At 45.8% G+C, this 20,310-nt stretch overlaps 1 protein-coding gene across 1 annotated transcript; it reads left to right on the top strand.

Moving 5' to 3' along the window:
• The first annotated feature begins 226 nt into the window (after positions 1–226).
• On the top strand, positions 227–18,846 carry LOC128689823 (cytochrome P450 6k1). The gene is made up of 7 exons (XM_053778313.2): positions 227–382; positions 1,991–2,183; positions 3,561–4,248; positions 13,833–14,048; positions 14,388–14,448; positions 14,773–14,963; positions 18,575–18,846. The coding sequence occupies exons 2-7, from the start codon at positions 1,998–2,000 to the stop codon at positions 18,742–18,744; spliced, it is 1,512 nt and encodes a 503-aa protein (XP_053634288.2). The 5' UTR covers positions 227–382; positions 1,991–1,997; the 3' UTR covers positions 18,745–18,846.
• The last annotated feature ends 1,464 nt before the right edge of the window (positions 18,847–20,310 follow it).

The following is a 20,310-nucleotide window of genomic DNA, read 5'->3' as shown; positions in this document are numbered from 1 at the left end:
TTAAGAATGAGTCAATCAGAACCTGAGTGTCATTCACTACTTTATCATCGTATCTGATAATACTAGTTGCCGAGAATGGCAGGAAAATATACACTGAGTTGTGTATATCAGTACATATACACTGGTAGTTTACGTTAATTAGCATTTTAGGTATTAAGCTGCGTTTGACTGGTGATGAACAGACGGAATTAATGACCCTGGTGTGGCAGATAGACTTGAAACTCTCCCCAACCCAATAAAACCAAGCCAGCAACCCACTTGTGGCTTCACACTGATAACAAGTGGGTTGTTGTGGTACAGCGCTCCTGGAGAACCCACCTGCATCACAACACTCTCACAGTCTTACATAACTGTTTACTCTTGAAGAACACAGTCACACCTGGTAAGTTGTGTAAAAATCTACCTTATTTGGAATTATATGCAGTCAGCTCACTTATAAAGGGCCTTTATATGCAGTCAGCTAACTTGTAAAGCGCCTATATATGCAGTCAGCTCACTTGTAATGCGGCTTTATATGCAGTCAGCTCACTTGTAAAGCGCCTTTATATGCAGTCAGCTCACTTGTAATGCGGCTTTATATGCAGTCAGCTCACTTATAAAGGGCCTTTATATGCAGTGAGCTCACTTGTAAAGCGCCTTTATATGCAGTCAGCTCACTTACAAAGCGCCTTTATAGGCAGTCAGCTCACTTACAAAGCGCCTTTATATGCAGTCAGCTCACTTATAAAGGGCCTTTATATGCAGTCAGCTCACTTGTAAAGCGCCTTTATATGCAGTCAGCTCACTTGTAAAGCACCTTTATATGCAGTCAGCTCACTTATAAAGCGCCTTTATTTGCAGTCAGCTTTCTGGTAAAAGACTTTATGACTTTATATGCAGTTAGCTCTCTGGTAAGTTCCTTTATATGCAGCTCTTTAGTACAGCTCCTTTATATGCAGTCAGTTTTCTTGTGTAAAGCGCCTTTATATGCAGTCAGCTCTCTTGTAAAGCTCCTGTATATGCAATCAGCTCTCTTGTAAAGCGCCTTTATATGCAGTCAGTTCTCTGGTAAAGTTCCCTTATATGCAATGAGCTCCCTTGTAAAGTGACTTTATATGCAGTCAACTCTCTTGTAAAGCTCCTTTATATGCAATCATCTTTCTTGTAAAGCTAAATTATATGCAGTCAGCTCTCTTGTAAAGTTCCTCTACATGCATTCTGGCAGTTGTCCATTGTGGCACACACAGTGCCTCTGAGGCTTTACTGAAATGTATTACGTGGTCAGACCATCAGTAACCTCCTCCCAGTCTCTTGTACCGCTGCTGCCTCTCTCAGGACCCAGAGAAGATATATTACCTAGCCCCACAGTCTTCCTGGTGTCTAGTTCACATAGCAACTTCTTCACCTCTTCTGGTATATGTATTGTGTACAGCACTCGCTGGTGCACTCACCCTATCACCCTTCCTGTCTCTGTGAATAACTTCTTAAAATTCTGGCTGAGCTCCTCACGGACTTGCTGGTCACTTCCTAGAGCTCTCCTTCCCTTCTTCCTTCCTTCCTTCTTATTACCTCGTGCTTCAGTTTTCTTCCTCCTGGTATGGCTGTGTAGCAACTTTGTCACAGATTTGCTTTTCACTGTTGTCGTTATTCTCAGACTGACGTTCATCCTCTCTTCTTATCCATGAATATTCTTTCCTGACTCTTCTCCTTACTTCTTCTCTTGTATTCTCTACGTCCTATATTTCTCCCTTGTTCTTGTACGCATAGTTGTTACCTCTCTGCGCTTCTTGGTTCACTCTGCATCTCTGGGTGAACCATGTATCACTCTACACCTCTGGGTGAACCATGGTTCACTCTACACTTCTGGGTAAACCATGGGTTCACTCTCAACTTTCTACTTCGCCTTACCTGTATTCACCTTCACGTGGTTGCAGGGGTCGGGTCACAGTTCCTGGCCCCGCCTGTGTGGGTCAGCCCATGTAACATTAACCACCACTCTAATACATTACAGGGTAAGGATGGTGGTGGTGGTGGTGCTGACGGTGGTGGTGGTGGTGGTGACGGCGGTGCTAGCATATTCTAAGCACCATCTCAACTACTGGGCATCGCGTGGGGTTCCCACTGCCCCTGGGGCACTGCCCATCCTGGGTCACATGCCTAAGTTCATCTCCAAAAAGTACCCAAGATGGCTGTATGTTGACGAGGTGAGAGATTGTTGTTAGATGGGGATTGTGCCTTGAAACACCCCCAGAGATTGTTGTTAGGTGGTGATTGTGCCTTGAAACACCCCCAGAGATTGTTGTTAGGTTGTAATTGTGCCTTGAAATACCCACAGTGATTGCTGTTAGGTGGTGATTGTGCCTTGAAACACCCCCAGAAATTGTTGCTAGGTTGCAATTGTGCCTTGAAACTCCCCCAGAGATTGTTGTTAAGTTGTGATTGTGTCTTGAAACAAACCAGAGATTGTTTGGTTGATGATGGTATGTCCCCTGAAACACCCCCGGAGATTATTTAGTGATGATTTTGTGCCTCTGCAACACCAGAGATTGGCTGTGATTTTGTCTTGAAACACTCCAGAGATTGTTGTTAAGACGTGTTTGTGCCCTGAAACACCCCAGAGATTGTTGTTACGACGTGTTTGTGACCTGAAACACCCCAGAAATTGTTTGGGTGGTGATTGTCCGCTCCTGAGACATCCCAGATATTGTTCAATGATGATTTTGTTCCTCTGGAATACATCAAAGATTGTTGTTAGGCTGTGATTGTGCCTTGAAACACTCCAGAGATTGTTGTTAACGTGTGATTGTGTCTTGAAACACCCAAGAGATTGTTTGGTTGGTGATTGTGTGCCCTTGAGACACCCCATATATTGTTTGGTGGTGATTGTATGCTTCCTGAAATACCCCCAGAGATTGTCGTCAGATTGTGATTGTGTCCTGAAACATCTCAGGAATTGTGGATTGTGTTTAATAATAGTTGTGATTGTGATTGTGTTTAATTATAGTTATCAGAAGTAGTTATTATCTTATAAAAACCTGCATAACCTTGGCTTCGAGAGTTTATTATAAGATAAATAAAGAGATATATCAGAAAATGTTTGAATTATGCATTTTGGCACAAGTTTCTTATTTTTTTAATGTTTCACGTATTTTAAAATATATGTACATGTACAACAAATAAGTATAAGTATAAATGAAAAAACGGAAATAAATATAGGGAATGTAAATAATGTCCTAAAAAAATATTTAACCAAGACAGGACTCGCAACAATGGTTTCAGGTTGGAAATATTTAGATTAAAAAAAGATATAGGAAAGCGCTGGTTTGGTAATAGAGTTGTGGATGAGTGGAACAAACTCCCAAGTAGCGTCACTGAGGCTAAAAACCTTCTGTAGCTTAAAAAATAGGTAAGCTAAATACATGAATGGGTGTGGGTGGGTGTGAATTGGACCTGTCTCGCATGGGCCAGTAGGCCTCGTTCAGTGCTTCTTCTTTCTTGTGTTCAACTCAGTGTGTGGGTTCTATTAGTTGTTGAAGCCCAGACTGGTGACTGCGGAACCTAAACTATGTTTGTGTTGACAGGTTTACAGGAGCCTCGGGAGTTCAACTGTGTGTGGGTTCTACGAGATGCTGAAACCCACGCTGATGATTGCTGACCCTGAGCTTGTCAAAGCTGTACTGATTAAGGACTTCGATCACTTCGTCGACCGTCGAATCTTCAACTTTACCTCAGACAAGGATGAGATCCTCAATGAGATGCTGACACAAGCCTCAGGAACCCACTGGAAAGGCATCCGCTCCGTGCTGTCTCCTACCTTCACATCCGGTCGGATGAAGGGAATGTATCCACTCGTGGAGAAGAAGGCTGACGCTCTGTTGGATTACATACACAGAGAATTGAAGACCAAAACATCCATCAAGCTGAAAAAATGTTTTGGTCTCTACACCCTAGAGGTCATCTCATCCTGTGCCTTTGGCATGGACACGAACTCACTCAAAGTCGGCCATTCCACATTCAACACACAGGTGGAAAACATTTTCAAGACCAGCACACTCAGAATGATCAAAGTCATATTCTTCTTCTGCTTCCCCAAGCTCAGCAGCATCCTGAAGATGAGCTTCACCCAGCCTGAGGTACTCTTCTTCGAGAAAGTGGTAACAGAGACCATTAAACAGCGTGAAGCAGGAGAGAAGAGAGGAGATTTCTTGGACATCATGATGGAGTCTAGAGACGACCAGAGTGACCCTAACTCCAAGACTTCTAAATATCGTAATGTATCAACTGCTGTCTGGTTTATCTTCTTGTGGAATATTGATAGTGCAGTGGTTCAGAGTCTACCACACTGGTGACAGCAGTGGTTCAGAGTCTACCACACTGGTGACAGCAGTGGTTCAGAGTCTACCACACTGGTGACAGCAGTGGTTCAGAGTCTACCACACTGGTGACAGCAGTGGTTCAGAGTCTACCACACTGGTGACAGCAGTGGTTCAGAGTCCACCACACTGGTGACAGCAGTGGTTCAGAGTCTACCACATTGGTGACAGCTGTGTCTCAGAGTCTACCACACTGGTGACAGCAGTGGTTCAGAGTCCACCACACTGGTGACAGCAGTGGTTCAGAGTCTACCACATTGGTGACAGCTGTGTCTCAGAGTCTACCACACTGGTGACAGCAGTGGTTCAGAGTCTACCACACTGGTGACAGCAGTGGTTCAGAGTCTACCACACTGGTGACAGCAGCGGTTCAGAGTCTACCACACAGGTGACAGCAGTGGTTCTGAGTCTACCACACTGGTGACAGCAGTGGTTCAGTGTCTACCACACTGGTGACAGCAGTGGTTCTGAGTCTACCACACTGGTGACAGCAGTGGTTCAGTGTCTACCACACTGGTGACAGCAGTGGTTCAGAGTCTACCACACTGGTGACAGCAGTGGTTCAGAGTCTACCACATTGGTGACAGCAGTGGTTCAGAGTCTACCACACTGGTGACAGCAGTGGTTCAGAGTCTACCACATTGGTGACAGCTGTGGCTCAGAGTCTACCACACTGGTGACAGCAGTGGTTCAGAGTCTACCACACTGGTGACAGCAGCGGTTCAGAGTCTACCACACAGGTGACAGCAGTGGTTCTGAGTCTACCACACTGGTGACAACAGTGGTTCAGAGTCTAACACACTGGTGACAGCAGTGGTTCAGAGTCTACCACACTGGTGACAGCAGTGGCTTAGAGTCTACCACACTGGTGACAACAGTGGTTCAGAGTCTACCACACTGTTGACAGAAGTGGTTCAGAGTCTACCACACAGGTGACAGCAGTGGTTCTGAGTCTACCACACTGGTGACAGCAGTGGTTCAGAGTCTACCACACTGGTGACAGCATTGGTTCAGAGTCTACCACACTGGTGACAGGAGTGGCTTAGAGTCTACCACACTTGTGAAAGCAGTGGTTCAGAGTCTACCACACTGGTGACAGCAGTGGCTCAGAGTCTACCACACTGGTGACAGCAGAGGTTCAGAGTCTACCACACTGGTGACAGCAGTGGTTCAGAGTCTACCACACTGGTGACAGCAGTGGCTCAGAGTCTACCACACTGGTGACAGCAGAGGTTCAGAGCCTACCACACTGGTGACAGCAGTGGTTCAGAGTCTACCACACTGGTGACAGCAGTGGTTTAGAATCTACCACACTGGTGACAGCAGAGGCTCAGAGTCTACCACACTGGTGACAGCAGTGGTTCAGAGTCTTCCACACTGGTGACAGCAGTGGTTCAGAGTCTACCACACTGGTGACAGCAGTGGTTCAGAGTCTAGCACACTGGTGACAGCAGTGGCTCAGAGTCTACCACACTGATGACAGCAGTGGATCAGAGTCTACCACACTGGTGACAGCAGTGGCTCAGAGTCCACCACACTGGTGACAGCAGTGGTTCAGAGTCTACCACACTGGTGACAGCAGTGGTTCAGAGTCTACCACACTGGTGACAGCAGTGGTTCAGAGTCTACCACACTGGTGACAGCAGTGGTTCAGAGTCTACCACACTGGTGACAGCAGTGGTTCAGAGTCTATCACACTGATGACAGCAGTGGTTCAGAGTCCACCACACTGGTGACAGCAGTGGTTCAGAGTCTACCACATTGGTGACAGCTGTGTCTCAGAGTCTACCACACTGGTGACAGCAGTGGTTCAGAGTCCACCACACTGGTGACAGCAGTGGTTCAGAGTCTACCACATTGGTGACAGCTGTGTCTCAGAGTCTACCACACTGGTGACAGCAGTGGTTCAGAGTCTACCACACTGGTGACAGCAGTGGTTCAGAGTCTACCACACTGGTGACAGCAGCGGTTCAGAGTCTACCACACAGGTGACAGCAGTGGTTCTGAGTCTACCACACTGGTGACAGCAGTGGTTCAGTGTCTACCACACTGGTGACAGCAGTGGTTCTGAGTCTACCACACTGGTGACAGCAGTGGTTCAGTGTCTACCACACTGGTGACAGCAGTGGTTCAGAGTCTACCACACTGGTGACAGCAGTGGTTCAGAGTCTACCACATTGGTGACAGCAGTGGTTCAGAGTCTACCACACTGGTGACAGCAGTGGTTCAGAGTCTACCACATTGGTGACAGCTGTGGCTCAGAGTCTACCACACTGGTGACAGCAGTGGTTCAGAGTCTACCACACTGGTGACAGCAGCGGTTCAGAGTCTACCACACAGGTGACAGCAGTGGTTCTGAGTCTACCACACTGGTGACAACAGTGGTTCAGAGTCTAACACACTGGTGACAGCAGTGGTTCAGAGTCTACCACACTGGTGACAGCAGTGGCTTAGAGTCTACCACACTGGTGACAACAGTGGTTCAGAGTCTACCACACTGTTGACAGAAGTGGTTCAGAGTCTACCACACAGGTGACAGCAGTGGTTCTGAGTCTACCACACTGGTGACAGCAGTGGTTCAGAGTCTACCACACTGGTGACAGCATTGGTTCAGAGTCTACCACACTGGTGACAGGAGTGGCTTAGAGTCTACCACACTTGTGAAAGCAGTGGTTCAGAGTCTACCACACTGGTGACAGCAGTGGCTCAGAGTCTACCACACTGGTGACAGCAGAGGTTCAGAGTCTACCACACTGGTGACAGCAGTGGTTCAGAGTCTACCACACTGGTGACAGCAGTGGCTCAGAGTCTACCACACTGGTGACAGCAGAGGTTCAGAGCCTACCACACTGGTGACAGCAGTGGTTCAGAGTCTACCACACTGGTGACAGCAGTGGTTTAGAATCTACCACACTGGTGACAGCAGAGGCTCAGAGTCTACCACACTGGTGACAGCAGTGGTTCAGAGTCTTCCACACTGGTGACAGCAGTGGTTCAGAGTCTACCACACTGGTGACAGCAGTGGTTCAGAGTCTAGCACACTGGTGACAGCAGTGGCTCAGAGTCTACCACACTGATGACAGCAGTGGATCAGAGTCTACCACACTGGTGACAGCAGTGGCTCAGAGTCCACCACACTGGTGACAGCAGTGGTTCAGAGTCTACCACACTGGTGACAGCAGTGGTTCAGAGTCTACCACACTGGTGACAGCAGTGGTTCAGAGTCTACCACACTGGTGACAGCAGTGGTTCAGAGTCTACCACACTGGTGACAGCAGTGGTTCAGAGTCTATCACACTGATGACAGCAGTGGCTCAGAGTCTACTACACTGGTGACAGCAGTGGTTCAGAGTCTACCACACTGGTGACAGCAGTGGCTCAGAGTCTACCACCCTGGTGACAGCAGTGGTTCAGAGTCTACCACACTAGTGACAGCAGTGGTTCAGAGTCTACCACACTGGTGACAGCAGTGGTTCAGAGCCTACTACACTGGTGACAGCAGTGACTCAGAGTCTACCACACTGGTGACAGCTGTAGCTCATAGTCTACCACACTGGTGACAGCAGTGGCTCATAGTCTAGCACACTGGTGACAGCAGTGGCTCAGAGTCTGCCACACAGGTGACAGCAGTGGTTAAGAGTCTACCACACACTGGTGACAGCAGTGGTTCAGAGTCTACCACACTGGTGACAGCAGTGGTTCAGAGTCTACCACACAGGTGACAGCAGTGGTTCAGAGTCTACCGCACTGGTGACAACAGTGACTCAGAGTCTACCACACAGGTGACAGCAGAGGTTCATAGTTTGCCACACTGGTGGCAGCAGCTGCTCAGAGTCTACCACACTGGTGACAGCAGTGGCTCAGAATCTACCACACAGGTGACAGCAGTGGCTCAGAGTCTACCACACTGGTGACAGCAGTGACTCTGAGTCTATCACACAGGTGACAGCAGTGCTTCTGAGTCTACCACACTGGTGACAGCAGCGGCTCAGAGTCTACCACACTGGTGACAGCAGTGGCTCAGAGTCTACCACACTGGTGACAGCAGCGGTTCAGAGTCTACCACACTGGAGACAGCTGTGGCTCAGAGTCTACCACACTGGTGACAGCTGTGGCTCAGAGTCTACCACACTGGTGAGAGCAGTGGTTCAGAGTCTACCACACTGGTGACAGCTGTGGCTCAGAGTCTACCACACAGGTGACAGCAGTGGCTCAGAATCTACCACACAGGTGACAGCAGTGGCTCAGAGTCTACCACACTGGTGACAGCAGTGGCTCAGAGTCTACCATACTGGTGACAGCAGTGGTTCAGAGTCTACCACACTGTTGACAGCAGTGGTTCAGAGCCTACCACGCTTGTGACAGCAGTGGTTCAGAGTCTACCACACTGGTGACAGCTGTGGCTCAGTCTACCACACTGGTGACAGCAGTATCTCAGAGTCTACCACACTGGTGACAGCAGTGGCTCAGAATCTACCACACAGGTGACAGCAGTGGTTCAGAGTCTACCACACTGGTGACAGCTGTGGCTCAGTCTACCACACTGGTGACAGTAGTATCTCAGAGTTTACCACACTAGTGACAGCAGTGGCTCATAGTCTACCACACTGGCGACAGCAGTGGCTCAGATTCTACCACACTAGTGACAGCAGTCGTGTGAAGTCTACCACACTGGTGATAGAGGTGGTTCAGAGTCTACCACATTTGTGACAGCAGTAGTTCAGAGTGTACCACACTGGTGACAGCAGTGGTTCAGAGTCTACCACACTGGTGACAGCAGTCGTGTGAAGTCTACCACACTGGTGATAGAGGTGGTTCAGAGTCTACCACACTGGTGACAGCAGTGGTTCAGAGTCTACCACACTGGTGACAGCAGTCGTGTGAAGTCTACCACACTGGTGATAGAGGTGGTTCACAGTCTACCACACTGGTGACGCCAGTGGTTCAGAGTCTACCACATTGGTAGCAGTTTAGTTTAATATGTTTATTATGCACCCCATACCCATCCTGTGGGCGGTAGTCAAAAGATTACAGAGGTACATAATGGGTCCAGGGACTGGGCCTCAAAGTTTTGATAGCTTAGCAAGTTACAGAGGTAATGAATTCACAATTTACAAAGGTAATGAACTCACAATTTACAAAGGTAATGAACTCCAGGTAGGTCTAGTCACAATCATGACAAGTTACAAAGGTATTTACAGATTACAGAGGTACACAATGGGTCCAGGGACCGGGCTCCAAAGTTTTGATGGCTGAACTAGGTACGAGGTAATGAACTCACAAGTTACAAAGGTAATAAATACTGTAAGAATGGTTACTTACGTTTATACATGGCTGCAATCATGAATAAATTTTAGAGTAATGAGCAATTCACACTTACACACCCGGTCACAACACACACACACACACACACACACACAAACACACACACACACACACACACACACACACACACACACACCCAAACTCATACACACACACGCACACACACTCATACACACACACACACACTCATACACACACACACACTCATACACACACACACTCATACTCACACACACACACACACACACACACACACACACACACACACACACACACACACACACACACACACACACACACTCAAACACAAACACACAAACACACACACACACACACACACACACACACACACACACACACACACACACACACACACACACACACACACATGCACATATTTGGTAATGCTTTATTTACAGCTAGCAAAGTCACGGTATTTCTCCAGAATGGTCTGTAATATACCACTGTGGATAAAATACTTAGCCATTTCTTGAACACTTCTGAGTGAGTTGTTTCTAAATTCATTAATTTTATCGCACTCCAGTACATAATGACGCAGGGTGTGACAATAATCCATCTGGCAAAGTTTACATTTCGTTTTGTCTACATCTGGTGGTGGTGATTTAACCTGCCAAAGATACTTGTAACCCAGCCGGAGCCGGGCGGTAGTGACATCCAAGAGTCTGCTTATTTTGTTGGATGCACCATAGACATGTGGCTCCTCCTGCATGATAGAATGATGATAGATGGACTCACTGGTGTCAATCTCCCTGAGCCTTAAGTCCATAAAATCCAGCTGAAGTTCTTTTCGTATTATTGTTCTCAAACTACTACCTGACAAGCCAAGATTGTAATCTACTCCCTCTTTGAAAGCATACAGCTTAGCCAATTTATCAGTTCTATCATGCATCTGAAGACCAATGTGAGATGGAATCCACAGCATGTGCACTCTGACTCCACTGTCCACAATCCTACCATACCTGTGTCTGGCTTCTGACACAAGCATGCCACAATTTATGCTTAATGAGTTGAGAGCATTTATGGATGACAGAGAATCAGTTACAATTAAACTGTCAATCTTTGATACATAGATGCATTTCAGTGCAAGGAGTATGGCAAACAGTTCTGTCTGAAGGGTAGAGGCCCAATTATTGATGCGTGCTCCAATTTCTTTAAGAGAGCCATCACTCTGTACGACAACAGCAGCACTACCAGCTGCACCAGTGGATTGGTGAACAGAACCATCAACGTAAATAATTTGCGAGAGTGTGTGCTGTGTGACTAAGTTATCAATACAGCTTAAGGCCTCATGTTTGGCTTCAAGGCGAAGTTTTGGTTGTGATTTAAGAAGTAGTTTGGGGGGAAATGGAGGAATGGTAGTTTGGAATAGGGTAATATTCCATGGAGCGGAGAAGTGCCGCTGTTGCCTTACTTGACATAGATCATGTATCTGATTCATGCGGAGGTCGGTTCCAGTCTTTTCGATCCATCTGGAGGAGTGTTCACCAGTGCTGAGGAAAGTTTGGAGGGCTTCTGTGCAGGGGTTTGAATGAGCTTGCCTGAGCATATTAACCCCAATTAGGATATTTCTTTCAGTAACACGATCTCTGATGCTTGGAATATCAAGTTCTTTTTGCATATTTAAAATTTTGGCAGTACGAGGGCATCCTAGGATGATCCTCATTGCTTCGTTCTGCAGTTTTTCCAGCCCTCCAAGCTTCCAGTCAGACACAAGAGCAAGTAGTGGCGCAGCATAATCAACCAATGATCTAATATAAGCAAGATACATCATTTTCACAATTTTAACATTAGCACCATACCTGGGGTGAAGCCCTGCCACAACTCTAAGTGCTCTTAGTCGTTCTTTGTATTGGTGACAAAGTCTTGTTACAACAGGTCCAAGTAGTGGAACCTCAAAGCCTAGATACCTGTATCTGCTTACATATTCTAGAAGAGACCCATCATGCAATTGGATCTGACGAACTGTGCCTCTCTGTCGAGGAGGACGCCTATTGAGTATCTTTGTTTTATCAGTAGAGATTATCAACCCCAGGTCCTGACACGAGGCTAGTACATGATTAAGAATGTTTTGGGTGTTGGAGAATCCGGTGGTGTGAATCATTATATCATCAGCAAAACTAATCACATAATTATGGGGCTGACTAGGCATAGCATTAAGTAATGCATTAATTAGAATATTGAACAGTGTGGGATTGAGCACACCTCCCTGTGGGGTTCCTAATTCAAAGTCTTTAGTTACACTTCTATGTCCCTGAAACAACACAGACGATTTTCTGTTGGACAGGTAGCCTTTAATCCAGCGGAGAAGCCATCCTCCAACATCCATTCTGGCAAGTTCACTAATTATTACATGTCGGTTGGCTACATCGAAAGCGGATTTAAGGTCAAGGAAGGTAGTGTAGGAGCTGTCAGTGTGCAGGGTGAGAAAGGTGGCTATGCAATGATGCACGCTCCTTCCATGCATGAAACCATGTAACCGGGGAGACAAAAATTGTTTGATTCTGTACATGAGACGATTAAGAATCATTCTCTCAAATGTTTTACACAAGCAGCTAGTAAGAGATATTGGGCGAAATGCGTTTTGTTGATTGGGCTTAGGAATTGGAATGATGAGGCTGTTGGTCCAAGATTGAGGGAGCTCCCCAGTTACATAGCTCATGTTATATAATTCAAGTAATGGATTACCTGGTACTCGACACAGCAATCTGAGTATGTTGTAAGTAATACCATCCTCACCAGGCGACGTGGAGTTGCCCTTAGTTAGCGCTGCATCAAGTTCATAATTAGTGAAAGGAATGTTGCAATCATCTGCCTTACTGAGCATAAAGAAAACAAGTCTCTCCCTTGCATCATATTTGTCATTTAATTTTGCCTGTGTGGTACTGGGAAGATTGTCATAGCTAGATGTAGCAGCCCAAGCACTGACTAACTCATTTGCCCTATGCAAGGGATGAGGGTGCGCGATCTGCCCAGTTCGTTTACCCTTAATTCTATTTATGTCCCTCCATGCCCGGCTAAGTGGGGTGTGAGCATTAAGACCGTTGACAAATTTTTCCCAGTCGGTTTGCCGCAGCTCTGTCATACGCTCTCTGGCAGCAGCAAGGGCAGTTTGGAAGAGCCTCAGCATTCCAGGGGTACGATGTTTTCTATAGGGTAGGCCTAGTCTGCGAGCAGCACGTTTCAGTGTACGAAGTTTAGAATCATTGTAATAAGTTTGGTTTTTGAAGGAGGTATGATTATTATGGAAGTTTGTTGGGTTTAGAGTACCAAGAGGTTGCAGTGGCGGCTCTAAGTAGTTCTGAATACTGCTCACAAGATCATTGTTAAAGGTCTCTACAGAGGAACACTCATAGGAATTATACCAGTCAGTCACATGTGCAACAAAGTCATCATGCTGATCTGTGGGAACATTAAAACGTTTCCGTTTGAATATCCCACCAGGAAGGATAGTATTACCAATATCTAGAGAGGTTAGCCTAGGGAAATGATCAGACGCTATATCTGTTACAATGGAAGACTCACAGCTGGCAGAAGTAATGTTGAAGCCCAGGCACAGATCAAGGATGCCTCCATAGATATGTGTGGGTTCAAGGTCACCTACAATTTGGACATTATCATGACTGTTTAAGAGTGACAACAGTTGATTGCCATTACGATTACCAAACTGTGAGTTTCCAATGCTTTTGTGTCTCGCATTGTAATCGCCAATAATAAGAGTAGGCTCAGAATGAGCACAAGTTGGGAGCTCCAAGTAATTAAATTTATCAGCAGGAGCATACAAGTTAAATATGTTGAGAGCAGAGTTCCCTATATAAATCCTAACACCGTGATATTGTAGCCCCTCTGTTTTCTTGTGTGCAAGAAGTTGATGGGGAAGTGATTTTTTAATATATAGAACACAAGAGTTAGTAGATTTGAGGTTATATGCAACAAATGATGGTAATTTAGGGGGTTGGGATTTTTCAGGGACTCTGCACTCTTGTAGACACACAACATCAATGGGTTCGGTGGTTACTTTACATTGGTAGCAGCAGTGGGATTTCTAACAGTGGTGTTAATGGAGGGATTAATTTTATCTGTTATAACTGGAGCCTCCACTGACGTAAGTAATTACCCCTGTCTGTCTGTCCTCAGCACTGAAGATGAGTACCATAGTAGCTGAGAGCATCCTGTTCATCCTAGCTGGCTACGACACCACAGCCAACATGCTCTCCATTGTCTCCTTCCTCCTAGCTCAGCACAGGTCCCTGCAACAGCGCCTTCGTCAGGAGATGAGAGAGATCGCTGTGGATGGAACTTTCACCTACCAAGGTGTCATGGAGGCCAAATACCTGGATGCTTTCATCTCAGGTGTGTCTGACACCATAAGCAGCTTTGGGCATGGGTATGACAGGGCTTCATGAAGTTAGGAATAATACTGGGTGCCAGTAATGGCTGGCTTAGAGGCAGGGCCTAGGAGCTGAGATTCGACTCCCTCCAACCACAAGTACCTACATGCACTAGTCAACAATAGAAATAATAATAATAATAATAATAATAATAATAATAATAATAATAATAATAATAATAATAATAATAGTAATAATAATAATAATAATAATAATAATAATAATAATAATAATAATAATAATAATAATAATAATAATAATAATAATAATAATAATATATTATTATTATTATCATTAACAGAAGCCCTGAGACTGTACCCAGTAGCACACTTCACAGAGAGGCAGTGTACTAAGCCTTACACGTAAGAAACTGTGCAAGTTCTAACACCTGAAAAAACATCTGTAACTGACGACAATACAGGTGTGACGAACACCGATACATGCTGAAGGGCAGCCCACATGTAGACGGGGTAATTGAGAGATGGAGGACTTGGTTAGAGTCGAAATACTAGTAGAAACATCAATTTCTTCTGATATTCTTCTGATTGCATGTGTCGTGCCCGCCAGCATACCTGTTATTGTATGATTTATAACAGGTTTCTATGCGTCTAGTCTACTGTAGATTAATTTCGGGTATGTTTATCATATTTCGTCTAAAAGAATGGTCTTCCTTTTTTGTATTTTAGCGTTCCTGGGACCAAGGTGGTCCTTACTGAGAAGTCTGTAATTGGTATACCAATCTGGAGTCTTCACCACGACCCTCGCTACTGGTCTGACCCTGAGACCTTCTCTCCAGACCGCTTCCTGCCACACAACAAAGACCAGATTAAGTCAGGCACTTACCTGCCCTTCGGTTTAGGACCAAGAAACTGTATTGGTGAGTAGTCTGGCTCTGTGTTGGTCTCCTGAGAAGTATCATACCTACTTCTGAAGCTATGTTTGCATTTTGCTCTAGAAACATTACTTCAAGAGGTTCATGCCATCCGTCTCATAACACTATGGCTGAAAAAGTAATTCACACCATCTCAGGCTCATCTGTGATAGCTGTGTCATGTTACACCTGCGTCATCTTGTACCTGTGTCATCTTACACCTGTGTCATCTTGTACCTGTGTCATCTTACACATGTGTCATCTTACACCTGTGTCATATTATACCTGTGTCATCTTGTACATGTGTCATCTTACACATGTGTCATCTTGTACGTGTGTCATCTTACACATGTGTCATCTTGTACCTGTGTCATCTTACACATGTGTCATCTTACACCTGTGTCATCTTACACCTGTGTCATCTTGTACATGTTTCATCTTACACATGTGTCATCTTGTACCTGTGCCATCTTACACATGTGTCATCTTGTACGTGTCATCTTACACCTGTGTCATCTTGTACCTGTGTCATCTTACACATGTGCCATCTTACACCTGTGTCATCTTGTACATGTTTCATCTTACACATGTGTCATCTTGTACCTGTGTCATCTTACACATGTGTCATCCTACACCTGCGTCATCTAACACCTGTGTCATCTTACACCTGTGTCATCTTGTACCTGTGTCATCTTACACATGTGTCATCCTACACCTGCGTCATCTTACACCTGGGTCATCTTACACATGTGTAATTTTACACCTGTGTCATCTTACATCTGTGTCATCTTGTACATGTTTCATCTTACACCTGTGTCATCTTACACCTGTGTCATCTTACACCTGTGTCATCTTACACCTGTGTCATCTTACACCTGTGTCATCTTACACCTGTGTCATCTTACACCTGTGTCATCTTACACCTGTGTCATCTTGTACATGTTTCATCTTACACATGTGTCATCTTACACCTGTGTCATCTTACATCTGTGTCATCTTACATCTGTGTCATCTTGTACATGTTTCATCTTACACCTGTGTCATCTTACACCTGTGTCATCTTACACCTGTGTCATCTTACACCTGTGTCATCTTACACCTGTGTCATCTTACACCTGTGTCATCTTACACCTGTGTCATCTTACACCTGTGTCATCTTACATCTGTGTCATCTTGTACATGTTTCATCTTACACATGTGTCATCTTACACATGTGTCATCTTACACCTGTGTCATCTTACATCTGTGTCATCTTACACCTGTGTCATCTTACACCTGTGTCATCTTACACCTGTGTCATCTTACACCTGTGTCATCTTACACCTGTGTCATCTTACACCTGTGTCATCTTACACCTGTGTCACCTTACACCTGTGTCATCTTACACCTGTGTCATCTTACACCTGTGTCATCTTACATCTGTGTCATCTTGTACATGTTTCATCTTACACATGTGTCATCTTACACATGTGTACTCACCTAATTGTACTCACCTAATTGTGGTTGCAGGGGTCGAGACTCAGCTCCTGGCCCCGCCTCTTCACTGATCGCTACTGGATCCTCTCTCTCTCTGCTTCCTGAGCTTTGTCATACCTCTTCTTAAAACTATGTATGGTTCCTGCCTCCACTACTTCACTTGCTAGGCTATTCCACTTGCTGACAACTCTATGACTGAAGAAATACTTCCTAACGTCCCTGTGACTCGTCTGAGTCTTCAGCTTCCAGTTGTGACCCCTTGTCCCTGTGTCCCCTCTCTGGAACATCCTATCTCTGTCCACCTTGTCTATTCCCCGCAGTATCTTGTATGTCGTTATCATGTCTCCCCTGACCCTTCTGTCCTCCAGTGTCGTCAGTCCGATTTCCCTTAACCTTTCCTCGTACGACATTCCCTTGAGCTCTGGGACTAGCCTTGTTGCAAACCTTTGTACTTTCTCTAACTTCTTGACGTGCTTGACCAGGTGTGGGTTCCAGACTGGTGCTGCATACTCCAGTATGGGTCTAACATACACAGTGTACAGTGTCTTGAATGATTCCTTATTAAGGTATCGGAACGCTATTCTCAGGTTTGCCAGGCGCCCGTATGCTGCAGCGGTTATTTGGTTGATGTGTGCCTCCGGTGATGTGCTCGGTGTTATGGTCACCCCAAGGTCTTTCTCCCTGAGTGAGGTCTGTAGTCTTTGTCCACCTAGCCTATATTCTGTCTGCGGTCTTCTTTGCCCCTCCCCAATCTTCATGACTTTGCATTTGGCTGGATTGAATTCGAGGAGCCAGTTACTGGACCACATGTCCAGCCTCTCCAGGTCTCTTTGCAGTCCTGCCTCATCCTCGTCCGATTTAATTCTTCTCATCAACTTCACGTCATCTGCGAACAGGGACACTTCAGAGTCTATTCCTTCCATCATGTCGTTCACATATATCAAAAATAGCACTGGTCCTAGAACTGACCCCTGTGGGACCCCGCTCGTAACAGGCGCCCACTGTGATACCTCTTCACGTACCATGACTCGTTGCTGCCTCCCTGTGAGGTATTCCCTTATCCATTGCAGTGCCCTTCCTTTTACGTGTGCCTGATCCTCCAGCTTCTGCACTAATCTCTTGTGGGGAACTGTGTCAAAGGCCTTCCTGCAGTCTAGGAAAATGCAATCTACCCAACCCTCTCTCTCGTGTCTTACTTCTGTTACCTTGTCATAAAACTCCAGGAGGTTTGTGATACAAGATTTGCCTTCCATGAACCCATGCTGGTTTTCATTTATAATCTTGTTCCTTTCCAGGTGTTCGACCACTCTCCTCCTGATAATCTTCTCCATGACTTTGCACACAATACATGTCAGAGACACAGGTCTGTAGTTTAGTGCCTCGTTTCTGTGTCATCTTACATCTGTGTCATCTTACACATGTGTCATCTTACACCTGGGTCATCTTACACATGTGTCATCCTACACCTGCGTCATCTTACACCTGTGTCATCTTGTACATGTTTCATCTTACACATGTGTCATCTTACACCTGGGTCATCTTACACATGTGTCATCTTACACCTGTGTCATCTTACACCTGTGTCATCTTGTACATGTTTCATCTTACACATGTGTCATCTTACACCTGGGTCATCTTACACATGTGTCATCTTACACCTGTGTCATCTTACACCTGTGTCATCTTGTACATGTTTCATCTTACACATGTGCCATCTTACACCTGTGTCATCTTGTACATGTTTCATCTTACACATGTGCCATCCTACACCTGTGTCATCTTGTACATGTTTCATCTTACACATGTGTCATCTTACACCTGGGTCATCTTACACATGTGTCATCTTACACCTGTGTCATCTTGTACATGTTTCATCTTACACATGTGTCATCTTACACCTGGGTCATCTTACACATGTGTCATCTTACACCTGGGTCATCTTACACATGTGTCATCTTACACCTGGGTCATCTTACACCTGGGTCAACTTACACCTGTGACATCCTACACCTGTGTCATCTTGTACCTGTGTCATCTTACTACTACTAATACTATTAATAATAATAATAATAATAATAATAATAATAATAATAATAATAATAATAATAATAATAATAATAATAATAATAACAACATTACAGGCATGAGGTTCGCCATGATGGAGGCCAAGTTAGTGCTGGCCAAGATACTGCTACACTACGAGATAACTTGTGTCCCTGGTCAAGACACCCTCACTTTTAGTGAAATCCCTGGTCTCATGAGACCCTCTGAAGACCTCTCCCTAGTCTTCACACCCATCACTCAGGAGTAAGACCTCCGAGAAATAGGGAGTATCACCCTATTTCTCAGAGCAAACCTGAGATTCATGATCCAATTGATGTGAAATCAGCACAAAATAAAATAGGAAATCTAACGCGTTTTCGAAAAAGTTCATAGTTTGGGAAGTGGGTCACTGCAAGTGTACACCTGAGTGCGCTGACAGGAGCTTGTGCAATCAGAGAAGCACCTGAGTGGCAGAGGTGTACGGGAGATCATGGAGGATGTAAAATTGGAGTAATGTGAATTGAGGAAAGACATGATGGAAGACAGTCTGTTTACTGTCTTGTATTAGTGGGTGGCTCTGGTGGTTAACGCTCTCGCTTCACACGGTGAGGGCCTGGGTTCGATTCCCAGCCAGAGTAGAAACATTGGACGTGTTTCTTTCCACCTGTTGTCTATGTTCCCCATCAGTAAAATGGGTACCTGGGTGTTAGTCGACTGGTGTGGGTCGCATCCTGGGACACTGACCTAAGGAGGCCTGGTCACAGACCGGGCCGCGGGGGCGTTGACCCCCGGAACTCTCTCCAGGTAAACTCCAGGTACTGGCTAGCAAAACCTTCCCGGTACTAGCTAGCAGCACCTGCTAGGTATTAGCTTGCAGCACCTCCCGAGTACTACCTAGCAGTACCTCTCAGGTACTGCTAGCAGCACCACCTAGGTACTGGCTAGCAGTACCTCCCAGGTACTGGCTAGCATCACCTGCGAGGTACTAGCTAGAAGCACCTTCCAGGTACTAGTTAGAAGTACCTCCCAGGTACTACCTAGCAGCACCTTCCAGGTACTAGCTAGCAACACCATCCAGGCACTAGACAGGAGCACCACACAGGTACTAGCTAGCAGCACCACCCAGGTACTGGCTAGCAGCACATGCCAGGTACTAACTAGCAGTACCACCCACGTACTTCCTAGCAGTACCGCCCAGGTACTAGATACCAGCACCTGTCAGGTATTAGCTAGAAGCACCTCCCAGGTACTAGTTAGAAGCACCTCCCAGGTACTACCTAGCAGCACCTTCCAGGTACTAGCTAGGAGCACCTGCCAGGTACTACCTAGTAGCACCTGCCAGTTACTAGCAAGCAGCACCTCCGAGGCACTAGCAGGCAGCATCTCCCAGATATCAGCAAGCAGCACCTCTCAGGTACTAGTTACCAGCACCACCCGGATACTTGGTAGCAGCACCTCTTAGGTACTAGCTAGCAGCACCTGTCAGATACTGACTAGCAGCACCTCCCAAGTACTAACAAGCAATACTTCCCAAGTACTAGCATACTAGATACTAGATACTAGCAAGCAGCACCTTCCAGGTACTAGCTAGCAGCACTACTCACGTACTAGCTGGCAGCACCTGCCTGGAACTATCTAGCAGCACCTGCCAGGTACTAGCTAGCAGCATATTACGAACACAGGTAATGAATGACCTGTGACCTGGTCGTAATGATATTTGGAGCAAAACAAACTCAGCAGATAGACTATAAAGTATATTTTATCTTCACCCACTATATACCAATATGTACACAAGGTACAAATGGAATAGTAATAAGTGTACACGACGGTAACA

Source organism: Cherax quadricarinatus, chromosome 22 (assembly GCF_038502225.1).
Source record: "Cherax quadricarinatus isolate ZL_2023a chromosome 22, ASM3850222v1, whole genome shotgun sequence".
Lineage (NCBI taxonomy): Eukaryota > Metazoa > Arthropoda > Malacostraca > Decapoda > Parastacidae > Cherax > Cherax quadricarinatus.
Note: the sequence above shows the minus strand (reverse complement) of the source record. Positions and strands in the feature narration are given on the sequence as shown.

What these genes read in the sequence shown, in the direction of transcription:
- LOC128689823 (XM_053778313.2), top strand. Translation starts at nt 1,998, where the DNA reads ATGGTGGTGGTGGTGGTGCTGACGGTGGTGGTGGTGGTGGTGACGGCG. An exon ending in GATGGCTGTATGTTGACGAG is followed by an intron (nt 2,184 to 3,560) that starts GTGAGAGATTGT and finishes TTGTGTTGACAG; the next exon opens with GTTTACAGGAGCCTCGGGAG. An exon ending in CCTGGATGCTTTCATCTCAG is followed by an intron (nt 14,049 to 14,387) that starts GTGTGTCTGACA and finishes TATCATTAACAG; the next exon opens with AAGCCCTGAGACTGTACCCA.